Consider the following 19,277-nt stretch of genomic DNA (forward strand, 5'->3'; position numbering starts at 1 on the left):
AGATCACTTGTACCATTAAATACATCAAAACCTTGTCAGCACTTGCAAATCATCTGCAACTTAACAAAAGTCATTTGCTTCAATCTTTTCCCTCTAGGGTGACCTGCCACTACATCAAGGTCAGTGCCTCTGAAAAGTTATTCCTGTTAGGTATTTCAAGACATAACGATGAATTTCTGCCTGGAAGCAGCGAGTGTGGGAATCAAACTTTCTAAATATAACTGAATCTCAAACTATCTAGCTCTTCTATCACTGCCCAGAAAACATTGTCAGAAGGATACTACCATTTACATACTCAATAACTTATTTTGAAATTTTCAACTACGCAGAATACATCACTGGATGGAAAAGACCAGGTCTCAGTCACACAGTATCACAGTCAATTCCTCCTCTCCATTTCACTCAGCATACGTGCCATGCTGACAGACTTATCCCCTTCTTTTTCAGGCTTCTCAACAAACATGACCCAGCTTCAGCAATGAGTTTCATAACCTTACAATGACAGCAAAAGTAACATGGCAATCTGCATCTGGCTGTAAGACACATGATGTTCAGTTTTCTGGACAGTAATTACTGCTCAAAAAATGTGTTTCTTATTTCCCCCCCTAAACAGAGGTTGTAGATGGTCCTGATTTAGCCTGTAAGCGTGGAATAGGACAATAAAGCATTAAACGAAAGATCTGGAGATTCACTGTTCAGAAATTTCAACAGTCAGCAAATACTGTTGCCAAGTATGAAGAAAATAAGTTTGTTAGACAATGAAAGGTACATCTTATTGCCTTTTTTACACTATTTTTAATTCATTAAAAGAAAAACTGGGTATATTTTCAAGATACATTCCAGACAGATCAACCAAAAATTATGGCTCAGATTCAAGAATTACTAAGCCAAGCCTTGTCCCATGCAGAAAGACAGTCTACAGAATAGTGACAATTTATGACCAGAGCTGAGGTTTTCTTTCAGCTGTATTTTTTAACTAGCTGACAGTAGCTAATAGAGTATGTAACAAAACACCCTTTCAAAACAGTAGTATTACCCCTTACGCCACTGCTTTGAGTTTTCCATTTATCTAACAGAATTCAGTTAGCACCATATTTGGGTGGGAAAGGAAATGGAGAAGAGAGATGATAACAAAACCTGTTTGTGTCAAACTTAAATGATCTCCATCTTTCCATACACCATAAACAACCAAGCAAAAAAAAACCTGTCATGGTTTTGCAGTCACGAAAAGAAAGAGTTATCAGGCTAAGACCAGCAGGGATGTGGAATCTCACTGTAAACATTACCCTGCTGCTGGGCATTCTCGTTTTGGAGTTTTGTTTTGTTTTTTTTTTAAGAGTAGATTTGCAAAATGAATTACCAGTATTAAAACTACTCATTTCTAGTTCAACGTTTTCTTTAAGAAGGCCTGAAACAGTGCAGTCCCATATACAAACAGCAGTCAGAAAAACCCACAAGTCAGATCAAGGCCTTCTATTCATAAAGCAAAGTAATAAGAAAAATCCAATCTTTCTGAAAGCTTAAAGAGAGCTCAGATAAGAAATCATACAGTAAACCTCAACCTACTACTACTAATTTTATCCTGCTGCCTACCATCACCTTCTAAGATAAGTGATAAACTGAACTTCCCTCAGATAACTGAGCCTAGCTCCTAACTCTGTCTGGAAAGAGCAAGATGGTGATCACTACAGATAAAGCAAGACATAAACCTGTATCTTCACAAAAATCGCATTTAAGAAAACCTGGCACATTAAAAAAAAACAATCTACAAGATGTTACAGTGAGAATATGGAGGGGGTACACCCAAAAACCAAATAAAAATCCCACACCAACAAACAACCCAACACCCACACAAAACAAGACAGACTTATACTATTTTGCTCTCCCACAGTAAGAGAACATAAGAGAAGCAGAAAAATATGAACTCCCAGGTTCTGTTGAGTTCAAAGTACAAAGAAACCACCGAATATATGAAGTGCATGGCTCCTCCTAAAAGTCTTCTACAGTTACATACACAAAAGCAAAAGAGCTCTCATGATAAAAGTGTAACTATTTGCAAGCTTTTACTGATCTTGAGACTGGCTCTTAAAACACTGACATTCTATGACATTACTGGGAAGTAAAGATACTCTTCAAAACAACCACACAAAGCTGCACTCCCAACATAAAGCATTCTCTTTGGTAAGCTTAAAAAAGAAAATAGCATGTTATATGAAGGGCCATTTCACAACCAAAATGTGCTCAAAACCCAAACCAGCTATCTTTTCAAGGTATTGAACAACACTTCTGAATCACCATTAGCTGCTTTATTAATTAGTAACAAGGCAGGAACATTTTTTAAAACGTTACTGACAAGCTAATAAAAAATGAGCAGTGGACTGCACAGAGAGAATATCTTATTTTGTACCTGCTACTGTGCTTTGGGTTTTCTCCTTCAGAAAAACTGCATATAAATTAAAGGAGTTCTACTCTACTATAAAACCATTACTCCTGTGTGTGGCAGAGCAATACACTCTTAAAACCAAGTAGAATTGTCAGTGCTGGAATGAACAAACAGAGTAAAATTCATTTCAAAACAGTAATAAGTGTAGATCAGAATATTGTAGGTATCTTTGCTAACACACCGATCATCTAACTACTTGCATTTCCTCCTTATTTTACAGGCTGATCATTGTAATACATAGTAGTGGTCCTTAGTGATTTTGATCTAATACCATTAATAAAACTCAATTAAAAGGGAAAAAGTAATCCACATAGTTTCTCTGGGGCACTTGGAAAGACCACAGGCCTGCTTGGCATTAAGCAGATTTTGTGAAGAGGTTAAGAACTGATCTAGACTGACACCAATTCCAGACTCCTCTGTGTCTCTCAAGGGGACTTACTAAGGTTTTAAACAAGTTTATTTGGGATCAGATTCTTCCAATTACTTGTCCAACCTTATTTGTGACAACACTGACGTGACATTAAACAAACAAACAAAAATTAAATCCCAAGAGATTTGCAGGCATATCAGTAAGACAGGAAGCCAGTAACATGAAGCCTAACTAGCATTTACCCCATACTAATCCAGCACACGTTACATGTCATTAAGTCTATCATTCACAGCCAGTTTACTGCCCTCAGCTAAGCCAAAAATCAGAGGGACTTTTTAGTGGGCCTCCCTAGTGAAAGCAAGTTCAGTTCTTCAAAATATTTTTGTGTGGCTGACAGTGAACAGTTTAGCAGCTCTGTAGCTCCACCACGCGGAGCAGATAAACTCACACAGAAAACATTCCACAACTTCTCAGAGGGGCATTTTAAGCTTATTCCAATTCTATTATTTTCTAGATATCTTTGAGATAACCAAGCTAGGGACACATTTCACTCCTGACTAAATTCAAGTAACCTCACTTGTGAATCTAACGCTTTAAGAGTGTCACAAAGAAAAAGCAGAATGAAAAACCCCACAAGCAAATAAGCATTCACTTCATTAAATCCTCTTTCCACGGCTAAAAATAAACTCTAAGCACGAATTCACTTAAATGCTACATTAGGAGTTTTGATTTTGTTATCTGACAGATAGAAAACATTGTCTGTCCTTAACCAGCTAAATTCGTGCTATCAAAGTTATTGACAGTATATGACATCAGCCCTCACTGTCTAAATAAAAGATACTCAAAAGTTAAACTGGTACAGTTTTGTAACATTTGATTACAGTTATGGCACAATCGTTAATGGCCACTTCGATTTCTGACTACTTTCAGTTAGGTGCATAAGCAATGTAAATCTCTGTTTCTGGCACAGGTATTTGCAGGCAGGCTTATCTCTGAAAGGCAAGAAACAAATAGGGCTACTATCAAACAGAGCTTTTACAACACTTCTAAATTTAAACAAAGGAATATGACAGTTTCCTTTTCTTTTACTTCCTGACATCTGGCTTTTTCCTATTGTTTTCGAAAACCACCAGTATCCTGCATCAGGCACACACAACCAATTGTATGAACTTACCCTGTGAAGAGTAACTGTGTGTTGTTCCCATATTGCTGTTTCTTCCATTGTTGTGCTCTGAGGAGAAAAAAAATACCCAGAGATTAGACTTTGCTGTCACTAGCTGTATTAAACAATTGTACAATGTCACAAACAGAACCTTACACTGAACACTAACATTAATATTCTAACTGAACAGCTACAGAGAAGCAGGGCTGGCTCATTTGTCACACATTTCCTGTCTTTTTATGTCACATCTGAACTTCCCGTGCTCCTATGGAAGGGGGCAGGGGAGAGAATAGGCACAACAGATTGCTAATAATTATATATTTCACAACTTCAAGTTATAAAGCAGTTTAAAGGGAAAAGCCACAAGTTTTTGTGATGCAGACTCTCTTGGTTGCTCACTACATGTACTGTAAATGAAGCTGGCTGAAAGCCCACTTGCAGTTTTTTCCACAGTGATCACTTTTATTTATTTCATCGCTGTGTGAACCCTCTCTCCTTCTACTTGCTCTAACTGAACGTAGATTACCACTAATTCATGAGTACCCAGCTATAGATTACAGTAACTGTGCTACTCTATTATGTATACAGGTCACATTTAACAGACTCCCCAGTCAGTTTAGTGGTTTTGGTGAACAGCACTGCAGAAATGAACAAGGTCCTCTAAGGGAACTAGTTTAAACAGTAACATTATGACAATATTTACATACCTGCATTTCTGCTTAAAAGAGCAGATGCTTGTACTACTTAACGTGCCACAAGCAGCAAACACAGAAAAAGGGGAAGATGGCATGAGTGAGAAAAAGCTAGTAGAGCCAGAGGCCTGAAAACCAGCAGAAAGGCAGCAAAATACATAGCCAACAATCTGAAGTCTCCTAGTATCCTGCTGCTATGCTGTCTACCTTTCCAGAAGGATGCACACTGCTTCATACACTCCCTTCTCATAAGAAAATAATGCACTAAAGAACAGAATCAGAACACAAATGTCTGCAATATGAGTGTTAGGTTTTTTAAAATCTACTTTACTCTTACTTCATTTCAGTTACAGTAACTCAGTCACTACAACAAAAAGTACTTTTCACTTTCCATTCCAGTCCTGCATTAGAACAGAACAGCAGCAGTGTTCACTCTCACAATCAATACCTCTGAAAATGTTAAACCTGGTTACAAGTAGTGATGTTATAAAATTGGATAAAAAGTGAATTCTTCTCATGACCCCAAAAAGCTGTAATGTTTTTATGTTTACTCTTGTGCTCAACTGTTAGTAGGACGTGCTGTACATTTCTCTTTTAGGGGTTCACTTCTCATTAAAATGCTGGTGCAAATTAATTGGAATATACTTAATTCGGGCAATTTCGTTGCATTACAAATTGATTCAGCTCTACCTCATAATTAGATTATTTTTCTCCACCTTTTTGAAAGCAGGCCTAATGTATTAAACTAGTAATGATTTACATCGACAAAGCCATCTTTGAAACTAAAGAGAACATTCTGCTTGCTGAACAGTTACTGAATACTGATTTTCTTCCCTCTTTCTGATGCTCTCATTCTGTCTTAGTTCTGGCAAAAGCTTCTCAGGCTAAACATCTCATCAACAAGTGAAGAACTATCTGTGCAAGTAAATTTCTATAAGAAAAGCTCAAAGTAGCTCCTGTGTTGGGGGAAAAAACCGCATCAGAAATCCAATAAAATACTGCAAAAGTCACAAGTCACATTTTAATTGAAGTCGGTTGCCCTACTTCTACCTGCAATGATCAAAAAAAGAAGTTAACTTGGCTGTCCCACTTAATACATTTGGTCTGGTGTCACTGTGCAGGTGCAACACTCCATTGACAGTTGGAAGCACTTTGCACAGCACAGTTTGAGCTACTTGGCTAACAGGGTACCAGATTTCAACAGCTTCAAGTTCCTGTGCCTCAGTGCTGGAAGCCAGCATATAGGACATGGCGCAAACACACCCACTGGTTCTGGATATGGCAAAGACGGATAAAACCCAGTTTAACCAGCTAAGAACTACTCCCACAGGATCTCAGTGAACTGCAACCCTTGTCAGAGAAGGAAAAGATAACAAAACAGCATCGCTTAGCTAAATGATGAGTATGAAAAATGCTTCTGAGAACTGAGAAGACATACTGGCTCACAAAAACAAGAAACCTCCCAAAAAACCACCCACAAACTCACCAGCCTTTCTACAACTCCATACAGATCTCACTGCTCAATTTGCTGACTGGGGCTGTCATTTTTAATGTCTTTCCTGTAGGAGCTCAGTATCTGTATTTTCCTGAGTACTTCACTTTCTTGTTCACTATCTCCTTTACTCATCTATTACTATCGCCTCCCCCAGATTTTATTATCTTCATTTCAAATTCACAAGACTTGCAAAACATCAGATATCCATTAGCCAGATAGCAAACTAAGTACTGTTATTTTCATTCTTTCTGCATGCACAAGCAGTCCAATCAAGAACAGTGAAAACAGTTCCAAGGCAGCCTGAGGTGAGTTGTTGCCTTCGAAGCGAACTGCTTATGCAAGTTAGTTTCTCGTCTGTAAAAAACTGCATCCACTTACAAAAGACCAAGAAGGATGAAGACCTGTGAAGGTACCCATGCCCCCTTAGCACTGACAACTGAGGCAGAACATCTAACCTGAGCTACCATCAGCTGAGGTCCCTGCTGGGATGCTGCTCTTAGACCACATTCAAGTGCTCTGTTTTTCATGCAGTATTTGTGTTTCAGTAACCTCATAAGAACTTAATTCCCAAGTCTCTAGAAATGGCAAACATTGCTTGTAATTAAGGAGTATGGGCAGGGTAGGCCTACAGTGATGATCTCACCCCTGCCGACTGCTGGTGCCAGGCTTGGTACTCCAAATAATGTTACCCGTTAATCTAGGTGAAATCAAGGTAACTTTACAGAACTCCGCAGGAGCAACAGATACAGTTTAACACCCTGGAAACATGAGAATACTAAGGTGCTACTGAAGTCTAAGGCTAGATAATCTTAACAGAAAACATAAAATATCTTTGAAAAGGAAGTGTACTACTGACAGCATTTGTACTGTGCAAGCTCCAGACTATGTCTGTTTTACCTGTGGTTGTCCACATGATTAAAAATAAAGGAGAACTACAGTATCATGACTTTAGTGATGAAAAAAAGATTTTATGTTCATACTTTAAGAGTTTAAGGTCATCATAAACACCCACATATAATTAAAAGCATTCTCAGCTCTGTGTATGGCAAATGGATGTGCTTGTAGGTTGGGGGCTGTTTTATTATTTAAAGAACAAAGTTACATGTGAACTCACGATTCATCAATATGGAAGTAATACAACTCATCATTTGCATAGAATCCTGGAAGTATCAGATCTTGCTTAACTATTTCATCCTTGAAATTGCCCTGAGAGAAACATACAGAAGTAAACATTTTTCCAGAAAGCTCTCTTCGCAGACTACATGGGTCCTTCAACAAACATACATTTTTTATTCCCTGTTATTTCCTGCTTCTCAACTGCTGGGATTTTAATTTTTCTGTTAAAAAAAACTCATGCCTTTTCTAATACAACTCTTACATGTTTTTCTGGGCAGGTGCATATACACAAGAAAAATTTCCTCCAAGGACTAATGCTTTGTTTATGCAGCAACAAATTTCCTTTAATCACCAAGAAAGCATTGCTGGCTACCAGTTAGAGCAATACAACCGCATTCGCAAATAGTCCCATTCAGTTTACCCCTACTACAGTTGGAAAAGATGGGAGCAGCAGCACTGGAGCCAGCCACAGGCTTCAGAAGACAGTTCAACCCCATGTTTGGAAAGAACAGCCACAGAAATTACCACCAAAAAATGCTGCAAGGTTCCTGAAATTTCTGACAGGATAACACCTGACTTCTTTTCCCCTAAGTGTAGCTCATACTAAAGCCAGAATTCCCATGCATTCTTAGAATCAAGCCAGAATTGTTTCTCAGTGTTTATTCAAATCTAAGGGGACTTAGTAGAGGAATAACCTTTCTTGTTTTAACTGAACTACTTTTTGGAAGTACATCAAGAATGACAGCTTGCATTTTAAGCAATTATTTGCTCAAGTATATCTTGATGTATGAAGTGAAGGAGTTTTCCACCACCTTATTTTTTAGTAAAATTCAACAGCAATTTCCTATAAGTAGCATTAAACATCTACTGCTGTTTATACATTTCTGCACATTTCTCACTGAGGATGATGAATCACAGAATCAAAGAATCACAGAAGGGTCTGAGCTGGAAGGAACCTCCAAAGGTCATCTACCCAAATACCTCCAGGGACGGGGCCTCAACTACCTCCCCAAGCAACTTTGTTACATCACTTTGTGTTCCAGTGCTGTATCACTCTTGTAGTAACAAGCCTCCTCCTAACACCCAATCTAAATCTGTTCTTCTCCAGTTTGAAGCCATGGCCCCTCGTCCTATCACCACAGGCCTTTGTAAACAGTCTCTCTCCAGCCTTCTTGAAGGCCCCTTTGAGGTACTGGAAGGCTGCTATTAGGTCTTCCCAGAGTGTCCTCTTTTCCAGGCTGAACAACCTCAGCTCCCTCAGCCTGTCTTCATAGCAGGGGTACTCCAACCCTCTGACCATTTTCATGGCCCTCCTCTGGACCCACTCCATCAGGTCCATGTCCTTCTTAAATTGACTGCTCCAGACCTGGACCCAGTACTGCAGGCGAGGTCTTACTGGAGCAGACTAAAGCGGCAGAACCACCTCTCTGGATTTGCTGGCAATGCTGCTTTTGATGCAGCCCAGGATACCACTGACCTTCTGGGCCACATGCACACACTGTCCACTCTTGTCCAGCTTCCATCAGCACCATTAATCAGCACCCCCAGATCTTTTCCCACAAGGCTGTCAAACCATAGTCCAGCCCCCGACAGTCTCAGGGACAGGGAACCAGCCCCCTGTTTAAAATGTTTGAGGACCCCTGGTCTATATATAACTGATAAAAAACTGATGAGATAATTAGGTTTTCAGATAAAATCATATATTGTATGTACCTTAGAACAGGCAGATTTTCAGATTTCCCTCTGGACAACACAAAAGTAAACTGCCATGGGAAGCCATAAAGTACTTTCAGTATCTTTGCAAACCTGGTTTTGTGAATCAGCACAGATAGCTGTCCTGCAGACAGTGTAGTGAAACAACTACTACCTTAGGGGACATACTGCTTCTGTTCTCCACAAAACACAATAGAGAGGGAAGCTATCAGTGACACTCACATCAAGTAAGATCTACAAGAAAGTGAATGACCAGATAAATTCAAGCATGTAAAGCTTGGAGCATCTTTGCTCCAGGCTTGAATCCCTACTTTGTAACTTCTTTTTCAATGCCAGCACCTATAGGAAGTAACATGTTCCTAACTGCATTGCAAAATCCTAACAGCCTTGAGAAATGGTTTTCTTATTCAAAACATGGAGAAAGAACTGGTATGGGCTTGTATCAAAATAAGGAAGTTTATATCTAGGGTGCACAAGGCATATAAATATCTGTTATAACTTGATGCATTACTGTTTTGACTTCTAAAATTAATCTTTAATTACTCTTGAAGTCTGCTTCAATAGTGGAATGCTCTTGAACTTCAAAATTTAAAAGGATAAATGTGGAATTGATAATTCTGATTGCACTTGAAGGAACAAACATTGAATGTTCTATCACAACTGTAATTTTCAATGGCTGTGAGAATTTCTGCAGGTTTGTTGGGTATCTAGGAGGTGATATTTATCCCTAGTGTCTTTCAGCACTAACTTACGGCAGTGCATTTCCAACACCAACCAGGAATATTTCTTACTGATGCTCACCTTTGTTATCACCATCTTACATTCCAATAAATTCCTTCCGACTGTCTTATCACAAAAGCCTGCAGCTGATTTAAAAAAAAACACCAACCAAAAAACCCCCAAACCCCTATTTTTTCCAAACAATTGTTCTGTTCCTCTGCAATTAGTGGAATGAGGACAAAATTGTATTAGACTGATTTTATCAATTTAAACAAGAGCATTTTCTTATGTAGTCTTAATACATATCCAATGCACATCTACTCCACAGAGCACCTTAGAGATATCAGAGCTGTCTCAAATACTAGAAGCCAACTAGTAGAGCAAGCATATTCAAAGAGGAAGGAGAGTACTACAGAGTGAGATAAATGCAAACTGCATACTGCTGAAAGCTGGCTGCACTCAGAATTATGGTGTATCTGCAGTAATTTTGCCAGCAGCCTATATCCTTGTTTTTCCACTTAACCATCTCCTTGCAAGAAGGAAAGACTATTGTCCTGAATGTATTTTTCAGAACAGACTCAAGAGAGACCATACAGATCAGCTATGGGACTGCTAGAGAGACAAACAACATGCACCTGGTGCAATTTAATTACTGCTTTTACAAAGCAGTGCAAAGTTGAGGAGAAAAATGTACTACAGCATTGTCTTGTATGGAAAAATAGTATTTCATTCACCACCAAGCTGAGAAACTAGCTTTTATTATCTTTTTCTGATGCACTCCACATCCATAGAAGTGATATCAATATCTATTTTTATAGCAGAAATATCAACCTCATTCTCTCACACAGATCTATTAAAGCACAGAAAGTAAAGCAGTGTGCACTGTCCTCCCCTTTCCCATTTCATACATGGCATAGGTCCAAAGCTCTACTTAAGAGTTTCACTCCTCCAAAACATTGAAAGCCTTCTAAAGACAGTTATTAAAGCAGATCTTCAGATGACAATGTGCAGTTTAAGTTAAAAACAAAGCACAGAATTCCCAACACTGCATGTTAATAAAATTCACTTAATTTTACTTAGACCAATCCAGAATTATGAAGCCTCTACTATAATCCTACACACATACTGCCTGAATAACAGAATTCACTTTTACATCAGCAACCCTGAGAAAAATTAGGGCTAAACTTCACTTTATAAATAAATTAATAATTATTACGACATCTCACCATTCCACTCAATTTTCCCTATGCTTCCACAACCACATGCTTCAGATATTTTTGCTTAGAAGTAAAACAAAACAAACCCACTCACTATTTAAGTAATCTCATGTAATACCCTTTTTTAGCACCACTTCAGAATGGTCTCTCAAGTCCAAGCCTCACAGATCACAAACAGCTCTCTGATATCCTGGGGCCATAAAAACTTTGCTTTTGTTGCTGCTGCTCAGTACAAAAACCAGTAGATCCTCCTTCCCTGAACACGAACATTATGCAGAAATCCAGAGGTATATCACATTTGCAGTCAAACAATTAACTACTCAGTTACAGATTCAGTTAAATCTGAGTATTTATAGAAGATTTTACAATACTGGTCTAGCAAATATCATTATCCTGGAACAGCAGAGGGCTGACAGAAGGCAGCAAAACAAACCAGAATACAAGTCCCAAATGTAGATTCATTTCAAATGGTCTTAGGTCCAGCTATTACAGATGAAGAGTACCACTCAAACACCCTGGTAACAGTATCAGTCAAGAGCAAATCAAAGCATACTAGCTTCATGATCTCTAAAGCGTGGGAAAACTGCGCTTTAGAATTTGGAAGCCTTGTCCGTTTCGCTTCTTTCCATTTTGCTTTCCAGCTGGCATTGAGATCATGTAGGATCACAAACTCCAAAGTGTTGGCAAGGAGCATTTCAGAGATAACTACTCCAGGCCATCATGCTATCAAAATGGAACTAAAATCACAACAGAACAGAAAGGCCAAAAAACAACATGGCAAGCTGTGTTTCTCCCCACCCCAAGCAGCGTTGCCACCAGGAAGTACAAACAGCATGCACTTCACTTTTGGTTTAAGTAATTTCTCAATCATACTGACCCAAGTCAGTACTATTAGGATGTAAAGATTCCAAAATTAGGGTGTAGCTTTTAATATGCAATTGAAATATTTATCTTTATTAGAGGTTGAATTTAGCTCAGATCTGAATTTATTCAAGTAATTTCAAAACAAAGAACTCACAGGGATAGTTCAGTTCCTTAGACCTCAGGGTGCAACTTTAAAAACATTTCTGGCACAATGAAGTGGCATCACTGTCCTAATAACTTTGATTCTTAAAAATACCCCTCTCTCTCATACTACACTTGGTCAAGTACTACTCTTAAATATATGGTCATTTCTGTCTTTATCACTTCCACCTCAATTCATTTCAACTCCACTGACAGGAGCTGTCAGTAGTCCAGTTTGTATGCCAGCCCTCTTACTGTAAATGGCCAAGCTAGAGCCTCACCATTTAAGTAAAATAAGCTATATCTAAGTAGAAAAGTAAAGCTCATTAAAGTGTAAACAGCTGTGGCCACAGTTTTACAGCAACTGACAACCTGGGACAGGAAATTCTAATCAGGTATTAGCTGCTCGGTTGGTTTCTTTTAAAGCCATGGGGTTGGTCAAAACAGTGCTGCAGTATTCCCAGAGAGATGGTGGGATCTTATCCCTTGGATATTAAGTTAGAGACTCACCTGGACAAGACCCTGCCTGCTACAGCTATCAAATGTGGAGCATGCAGCTGGGCTAGATCTCCTGACCTTTCTGTTCTGCAATTACTCTGTAAACCAGATTTATTGAGAAATGCTTTGAGCAGAGGGTTGGACTATCTGATCTTTAGAGTCCCTTACAAGTTTAATTACTCTGTGATTATAAGTCACATTTATAAAACACACTCAAAACCAAATCAAATCATCCAATTGTAGACACAGTCTCCATCTCTGCTCTTATAAGTAGCTTGGTGGTACTGTTTTATCACTGATTTAAGAATGTTAGTTGGACCTCTTCCAGTTTGTTTTCATTTGGAGAAGAGCAGCACAGTATCAGTGCCACAGGAAACTACAAACCATGTTAGTTTTACTTAAGAAACTCAAATCAGGCATATGTACCTCACTATTACTTTTTCATTACAAAATCAGACAAAAACACCCAGAAGTATAAGATATGGTCACCAAAAACTTATCAACACTAAGTTGGACATCACAGCAGCAATCACAGCATTCAAGCACCTTACGTTATGACAGAATGTCTCTTACTTTTTGTAATACAGAAAATTCCAAACTAAAAACCATCCAGTATACCATTTAGATGACTAGTTGCAGGTACTCTGAACACATTCACACTGCCTTTTGCCCAAAGCAGTTGACATTACTTCTGTATTTGCAGAACTCCAGAGTTTTTTTCTTCCTAAAATTTCCCCTTGAATCCATTTATGAAGCACACCACTTTGTGCAGTAAGATTTTATGTCTTTTTACAAGTTCAAAACTTCTCTGAATTTCAACAAAATTTTGTGAGAAATTGTGTTACGTTGTCCTTCCCTATTCTGAACAACCACATGCCCAGATACCATTTCTCCTGACCCCCAATTTTGAGTCACCATCAGTTCAGAAAATTCAGTTTTAGCAGTCATATGACTGCTAGAGCATCCGCAGAACACATTACACCTATAAGCTCACATTAACTTCACACATTCAAAGGAATCAAGCTGGAAGAAAAGATCACCAATACATGAGACAAAAGAGGGATGGCAAGTAACATGAAATATCACAGCTCTTTGAAAGTAGCCTCTCCAGTCAGAAAACTCTTGTGACTTTGGAGTCAACAATAACAGTTTGGTTAAGAAAACCCAAACATGTAACAGGGAACAGGACAGGCTTTTTTTTTTTGTGTGCTTGACTGCTTTTTTCCTTCTTAAAGTGCAGCGCTTAGAAGCTGAAAAAGGAATAAAGAAAAAGTGCAGAAGTCAGTAGCAGTGAACAAATGAGAACAGCATTGCAACACCCTGCTGGTTGGAGGCAGGCCTGAGACTTGGGTGAAAGCTAAAGTTAACACTACAGCAGTGATAACTGTTAATGCCTCTGAAAGGCTTATTCACCTATCAGCAAGAAAAACCTTCCTGAAAGTCAGGCAAGTATGGAAAAGGGAAAACACATCATTTTTCTTCAGCAAAAAGGACTATCCCCATCCTATTAACACCACCTAATTTTGTATTACCTGCTCAAAAAAAATACAGTACTCATTTACCTAGTTTCCCAAAATATGTACCTTGAAGGTTAAGAGGCATCTTTTACAGCATTTACAATCTAATATGCTTTGACATTTCACTTGACAACAATTATCTCCCAGTGTCTCCATTCATACACATAACATGCCTGTGCTTCAGCATTTTCTCCTTCCAAAACTTCCTTTCTAAAGCTAACACATTAACCACATGATGACAGTTGTCCTTCCATGCAGTTAAAGCCTAGTAATACAGCACTGACACAGCTCAAAAACAGGTAATGTTTTAAGTTGAAGATGCAGAATGAGAAAAAGAAATACCTATAAATATTACTAAACAACAGCATGCAGGAGAAAAGAAAACTTTTTTTACACCATCCTTCTTTATATCAAGCCATTATATTGCATTCTGTAGTCCAAAGACCTACAGATAAACTCCCATGTCCAAAGTTCTTTGCACCCTTTTGTGTCTAAGTAATATAAATTTAAATTATCCACTATTAATACACATTGAACAATGGCAAAAAGGGATTTATGGGGTCTAAGAAAATGGATACGTTACTTCAGCAGTTGAGTGAACCAAATGAGCAGATGTCCAACAGCATGGCAGAGGCAAGATGCTGCAGCCAGAAAACTTTAAACAAAACTATTCTGTCAGTACAAGTATAACTGTTAAAATGGGACCTCCAGGCTGCTGCTTGACAATACAAAGGGTTAAAGAGTAGCAAAAGCTTACTCTCACCCTCAAGGCACAGTACCTCCTTTATTTGCAAAGCTACTTTCAGCAAATAAAGGAATCAGTTGGAGGTGACTTTCTTGATAGGGAAAAAGGAGCAGGCAAGAAGAGAAGCTTAGCAAAATAAAAAGAAAGCTTTTTGGGGGGTTATTAATTGCTTACGAATGTAAAAACATCAACTATATAACTACATAGATGCAATAACTTTCACCTTCATAACTCTAGCTGCTTTAGTGGATTACAAAGGATCGCTTATTCACAGCCAGTTATAGAGTAAGGGTTTTTTTATAGCCAGGATTAAGCTTTATTTAATATTAGACACTTGAAAGGTAAGGATATTTCTGTTAAGAAGGCAGAAGAATTCAGATTCATTGTTACCAAAATAAGACTTACACATGTTTTATGGAAAATGCATGTTTTGCTACATTCCAAATTATGATCTTTTCCCTTTTTCCAAGTGATGTACTTCCCTCTCTTCTTGTTATGGCCACTGACAAGCACTAGAGAAAACGGCAGCACCTCCAGAAGTATCAGCAAGACATTTCTATACTTTCACTTCCCTTCAAATGACACAGAGCAGCAACAGGGATGCCCTTGCCACCAAAACCATGCCAGAACCATCTTTTTACTCCCATCTTAGTTCATCTTCTTAAAAAGCAGCAGGGAAGCCAACCCCACTGGGGAGCCAAGATTTGACGAGCAGCAATAAAAGTCTGAGCACCAATAGTTGCTAAAATCCTCCTCTTAGACTTCTTATTGGCAGCAATCCCACCATTGCCTTTCTAAACAACCTCTTCCAATTTGCAGACCTCTTAAGAAAAGCTGGATCCAAACCATCAACCATCATATATTAAGCTAAGAAAAGCAAGCTTTTTTTATAAGAGCGTGTTCTGATTTGGGAGTGTGTGTGTTGGATTTTCTCTTTTGTAGATTGCATCTCTACCTGCTCTTCAAATAACTCTAAGTTCCCTTGAAAGCCAGGCTAAAGAACTCCATGAGCCACTTCCCACTCACTGAGTAGAGACAACACCCAGCGTCCTTCCCTTTGAAAGCCAGAGTAGAAGAGGCTTTGGCTACAGCCACTGGAACAGAGTATTTTCTGCAAAACCTCTTTGTCAGGGTCTTCAAATTAAACTCTGCAGGTATTCAGATTCGTGTAACTATAGGATCTTTCTCTTTCCTGCTCCCACAAAGCAGAGGAAGGGATAAAGCAATTAACTGGGACACTCAAGAGCATTAACTGTTGGCCATATCACAGCTTCCTAGCAGGATGTTGCCTTTAAGCACACAAAGCAAAACAGCACACTTCAAAACGGCCTCTTCGCATGGAGAGCCAAGTGGTAGACTTTCAATTATTCTGACCATTGTATGGAAACTAACACTACATTTTACATAAAACTTAGTATTCAAATTTATAAGGCCTTTTAAGGAATTACAAAAAATCCCAATCTTTCAGATCAAACAGTTTCCAAGATTCACTTCAGTAGTTTAAACTTCACCTTCCACTTCCCCAATTGAGTATTTAAGGTGATAAAACAGACAAATTACGACTAAAAGCAGTTTCAAAAGGGAAAATAGCCACACCCAGAAAGCCAACATTTAACCTTAAAATTAGTTGCAAGCTATATTTTTAATTGTTGATGTAAATAAAAGTGAACTCTAAAGGGAGCAAACTGCCTCATCAGCAGCTTTACCCACATGACACTAGCTTCTCACAAAATTGCTTGTATATTGAGTATACAGGACTGTATTTTTTACCAAAACTTCTTCACCATTCTAGAATGCGCATTTCCAAACAGGTGAGAAATCTGTGTGTAGAGAAATGGCCAGGGCCATTTTAAAGTAAGCCTTGTATTTCTACTGGAACGTCATCTTCTAGCGACCTGGACCCATATTTAAAACCAGACTAAGCAAACCCAAAGCTCTTAAATAAGGGCAAGCTTCTCCCCTTTTAAAAAAACTGTTCTTACGGTACTTAAACTTAAAAGCTGCAAGAGTCAAAATTATAACCTGACACTCCAATCTGCAAACTGAAAATCCTCTCAAGTTTACACAACCTTTACCTAACCTCTTTAATAACCCATCCCTCCTCATTCCTTGAGGTATAAAAGTCATCTCTGCTGAACTTCTACGTTCTGATGTAACATATTGCAAGAAAATTAAAAGTTACAAATCAGGGGAAATAATTGAGTAAAAACCTTCTCCTGTTACCTTACCTCTTTAAGTTTCACATTCTAAAGCAAGTTAAGGCTTTAATTGACAAAAGAACATACTGACTTGAAAAGTGCCTCTCAGTTGTGCTTCTCCCCTCTGCATATATAGCCTTACACTGCTGCACATCAGCTCCAACCAGTTCTACAATAAGAGTAACGAATGGTAGAAGTGCTTCCACAGTCTTGCTCTACTTAAGCTAGCTCCTTGACTCCTGTAGGGGAAGGTGCACACCCAGTCATTTAATTCTACAGCTAAACTTACATTCTTTCAAGAATAGAACTTAATTTCTTGCTCTTGGATGTTCCTCATCACCAGGAGACCAAACATCAGACTTGTTATTGGTATCTATCAGACACCATTTCTTGTGATAACACATAGCCCAACAACACAAGACAACACAGAAGATGATTAGAAGCTCTTATCCCATTCCACCTCTGCTTCACTTCCTGCAACCACACATCAAACTAAGGACATATTTTAGCTGTCCAGTTGTGACAGTACACCCCAACATTAAGGTTCCTTAAGTATGCACCAACTATCAGTATGCATGTGTCACACTCATGCCTTTTTCCTTGACACTATGGTATTCAGGGTCAGCATTCCTAAGCCACATTTACTCTCAGACCATCTCCGGCATCATGCATATTCTGAGCAGCACAGATCATCCATGTGTATACTGAATTCGTTTAAATATTGAGACAAATGGCATTGCAACACCTTACACAAATGCAAAGCTTCTGTAAGGTTTGACTTCTTCCCCTAAACTGGAGGGTAGGGCTGTTGCCTCATTAGGTAGAGGATAACTTAATGATTATTTCAGATCATCTGAAGTCTTATTTATCTACAGAGTACAAATCATTTCACCAATATAATTGAGCACAAGCATTAGTATTACTTTGAAATAATTTTCAGAAGCCATACTTTAGATTTAGATTTTTAGGATACAACATAACCACATTTTCAAGAGGTTTTTTTTCCTACTGCCACTAGAGCTTTTTTCAGAATGACATCTGAGCAAGTAATATGCATTACAACACATGCAACTGTAGTATTTGAAGTTTGCAACTGGCAATCAGCCTAAACAAGTCTGATCAAGCAGCACAACTGACTGAACTACAACTTTTTTTTGCTTTTAGTGGTCGCCCTTTCCATCTGTTTCATAACATGTTTACGGGGCTCTTCCCATACAGCAAAAAACCTCCAGAACAAGTTAAAAGAACATCTAGCATAAGCCTCTTAAATCAGTCAAAGACCAAACATAACATTCATAATTCAACAATCTTCACCTTTATAGACTAGCCTTCAAAATAAACGAAGAGAGTTTACACAGCCCTTTACACACACTAACCAGAAAACAAAACAAGGTATTGAAAGAGAGCTACAAAGCCCCGTGAATATGTAGAACGGTTTCATATCCAGCAGGACTGTTTGACAAGGAAAATGTAGACATATCAACACTAGCAGTAAAAGCTTTCTGCTGGCAGGTTAAACAGAAGAATGCTACGGCATTTTATAATTGCCATTACCATCAAACCACTGATGGTCTCCCTATCTGTACTGGCCTGAAGAGTTACCTTAATTCTCAGCCTATGAAGCTCTCAACTTAAGTAACCAATATAGAGACATGTAATCAAAATTATTTTCTAGTCAGAGCAATTCCTTTTATAACAAAACAGACAAAAAGAACAACATATATTCAAGCACATTAAGTGAAGAATCCCAAACTAATTACCATATTGAAACATGTCCATAAAGTGATACTGGATTTGGATGTCATCAACTTCCAAGTAACATTCAACTATCCAATAAGGAACACAAGCAGAGACCCTACATGCTTAGGAGACAGACTCAGGAGAAGCTGCTCTTTCTCTCTAGGTAATCATTCCACAAAGAGTGATTCTTGATTGGTAGACAAGCCATGGTGAAGACAATGACAAGCATGTGCAGTATTTTAGAAGAGGAACTCTGAAAACAAAGACTAAAAATAAAAGTCTATACATAACTACTCAGACATGTTACCCATCAAATCCATCTCTTAGCAAGTATTTCCCATCTATATTTAATGGGCAGATGTCTTTTTCTTTTACTCAGCACATTTTTTGAAATGAGAAAGCATGAATGACATTCTAGCTGTTAATTCAACCAGTTGGAGAAGAAACTGTATAAGCTCTCTCTTAACAGCTGTAATGCCTATATCATTTCAGCCAATGACCTGTTTATCCTAGGTTGCAGCTACAGTTCATTCAATTTTTGCCCCAAAAGCCTATCAAGTTACACATCAACAAGAACCAGATGCTGGGGATGACATGGGGAGAACAAAAAGCAACTGAATCACTTAGAAACCTGAAATTAGTTAGA

The 19,277-nt window shown here is 38.4% G+C and overlaps 1 protein-coding gene across 11 annotated transcripts in view; it reads right to left on the bottom strand.

Annotated features, from left to right (window-relative positions):
• Nucleotides 1-19,277, bottom strand: part of TJP1 (tight junction protein 1) — a 187,966-nt gene that overhangs the window by 35,899 nt on the left and 132,790 nt on the right. For all 11 annotated transcript variants that reach the window (XM_064157483.1, XM_064157477.1, XM_064157476.1 and 8 more), the window contains one exon: nucleotides 3,988-4,044. In XM_064157483.1, the coding sequence (XP_064013553.1) occupies nucleotides 3,988-4,044 (57 nt within the window). The remainder of the gene's footprint in view (nucleotides 1-3,987; nucleotides 4,045-19,277) is intronic.

This window comes from Pogoniulus pusillus, chromosome 17 (genome assembly GCF_015220805.1).
Source record: "Pogoniulus pusillus isolate bPogPus1 chromosome 17, bPogPus1.pri, whole genome shotgun sequence".
NCBI classification, from domain to species: domain Eukaryota; kingdom Metazoa; phylum Chordata; class Aves; order Piciformes; family Lybiidae; genus Pogoniulus; species Pogoniulus pusillus.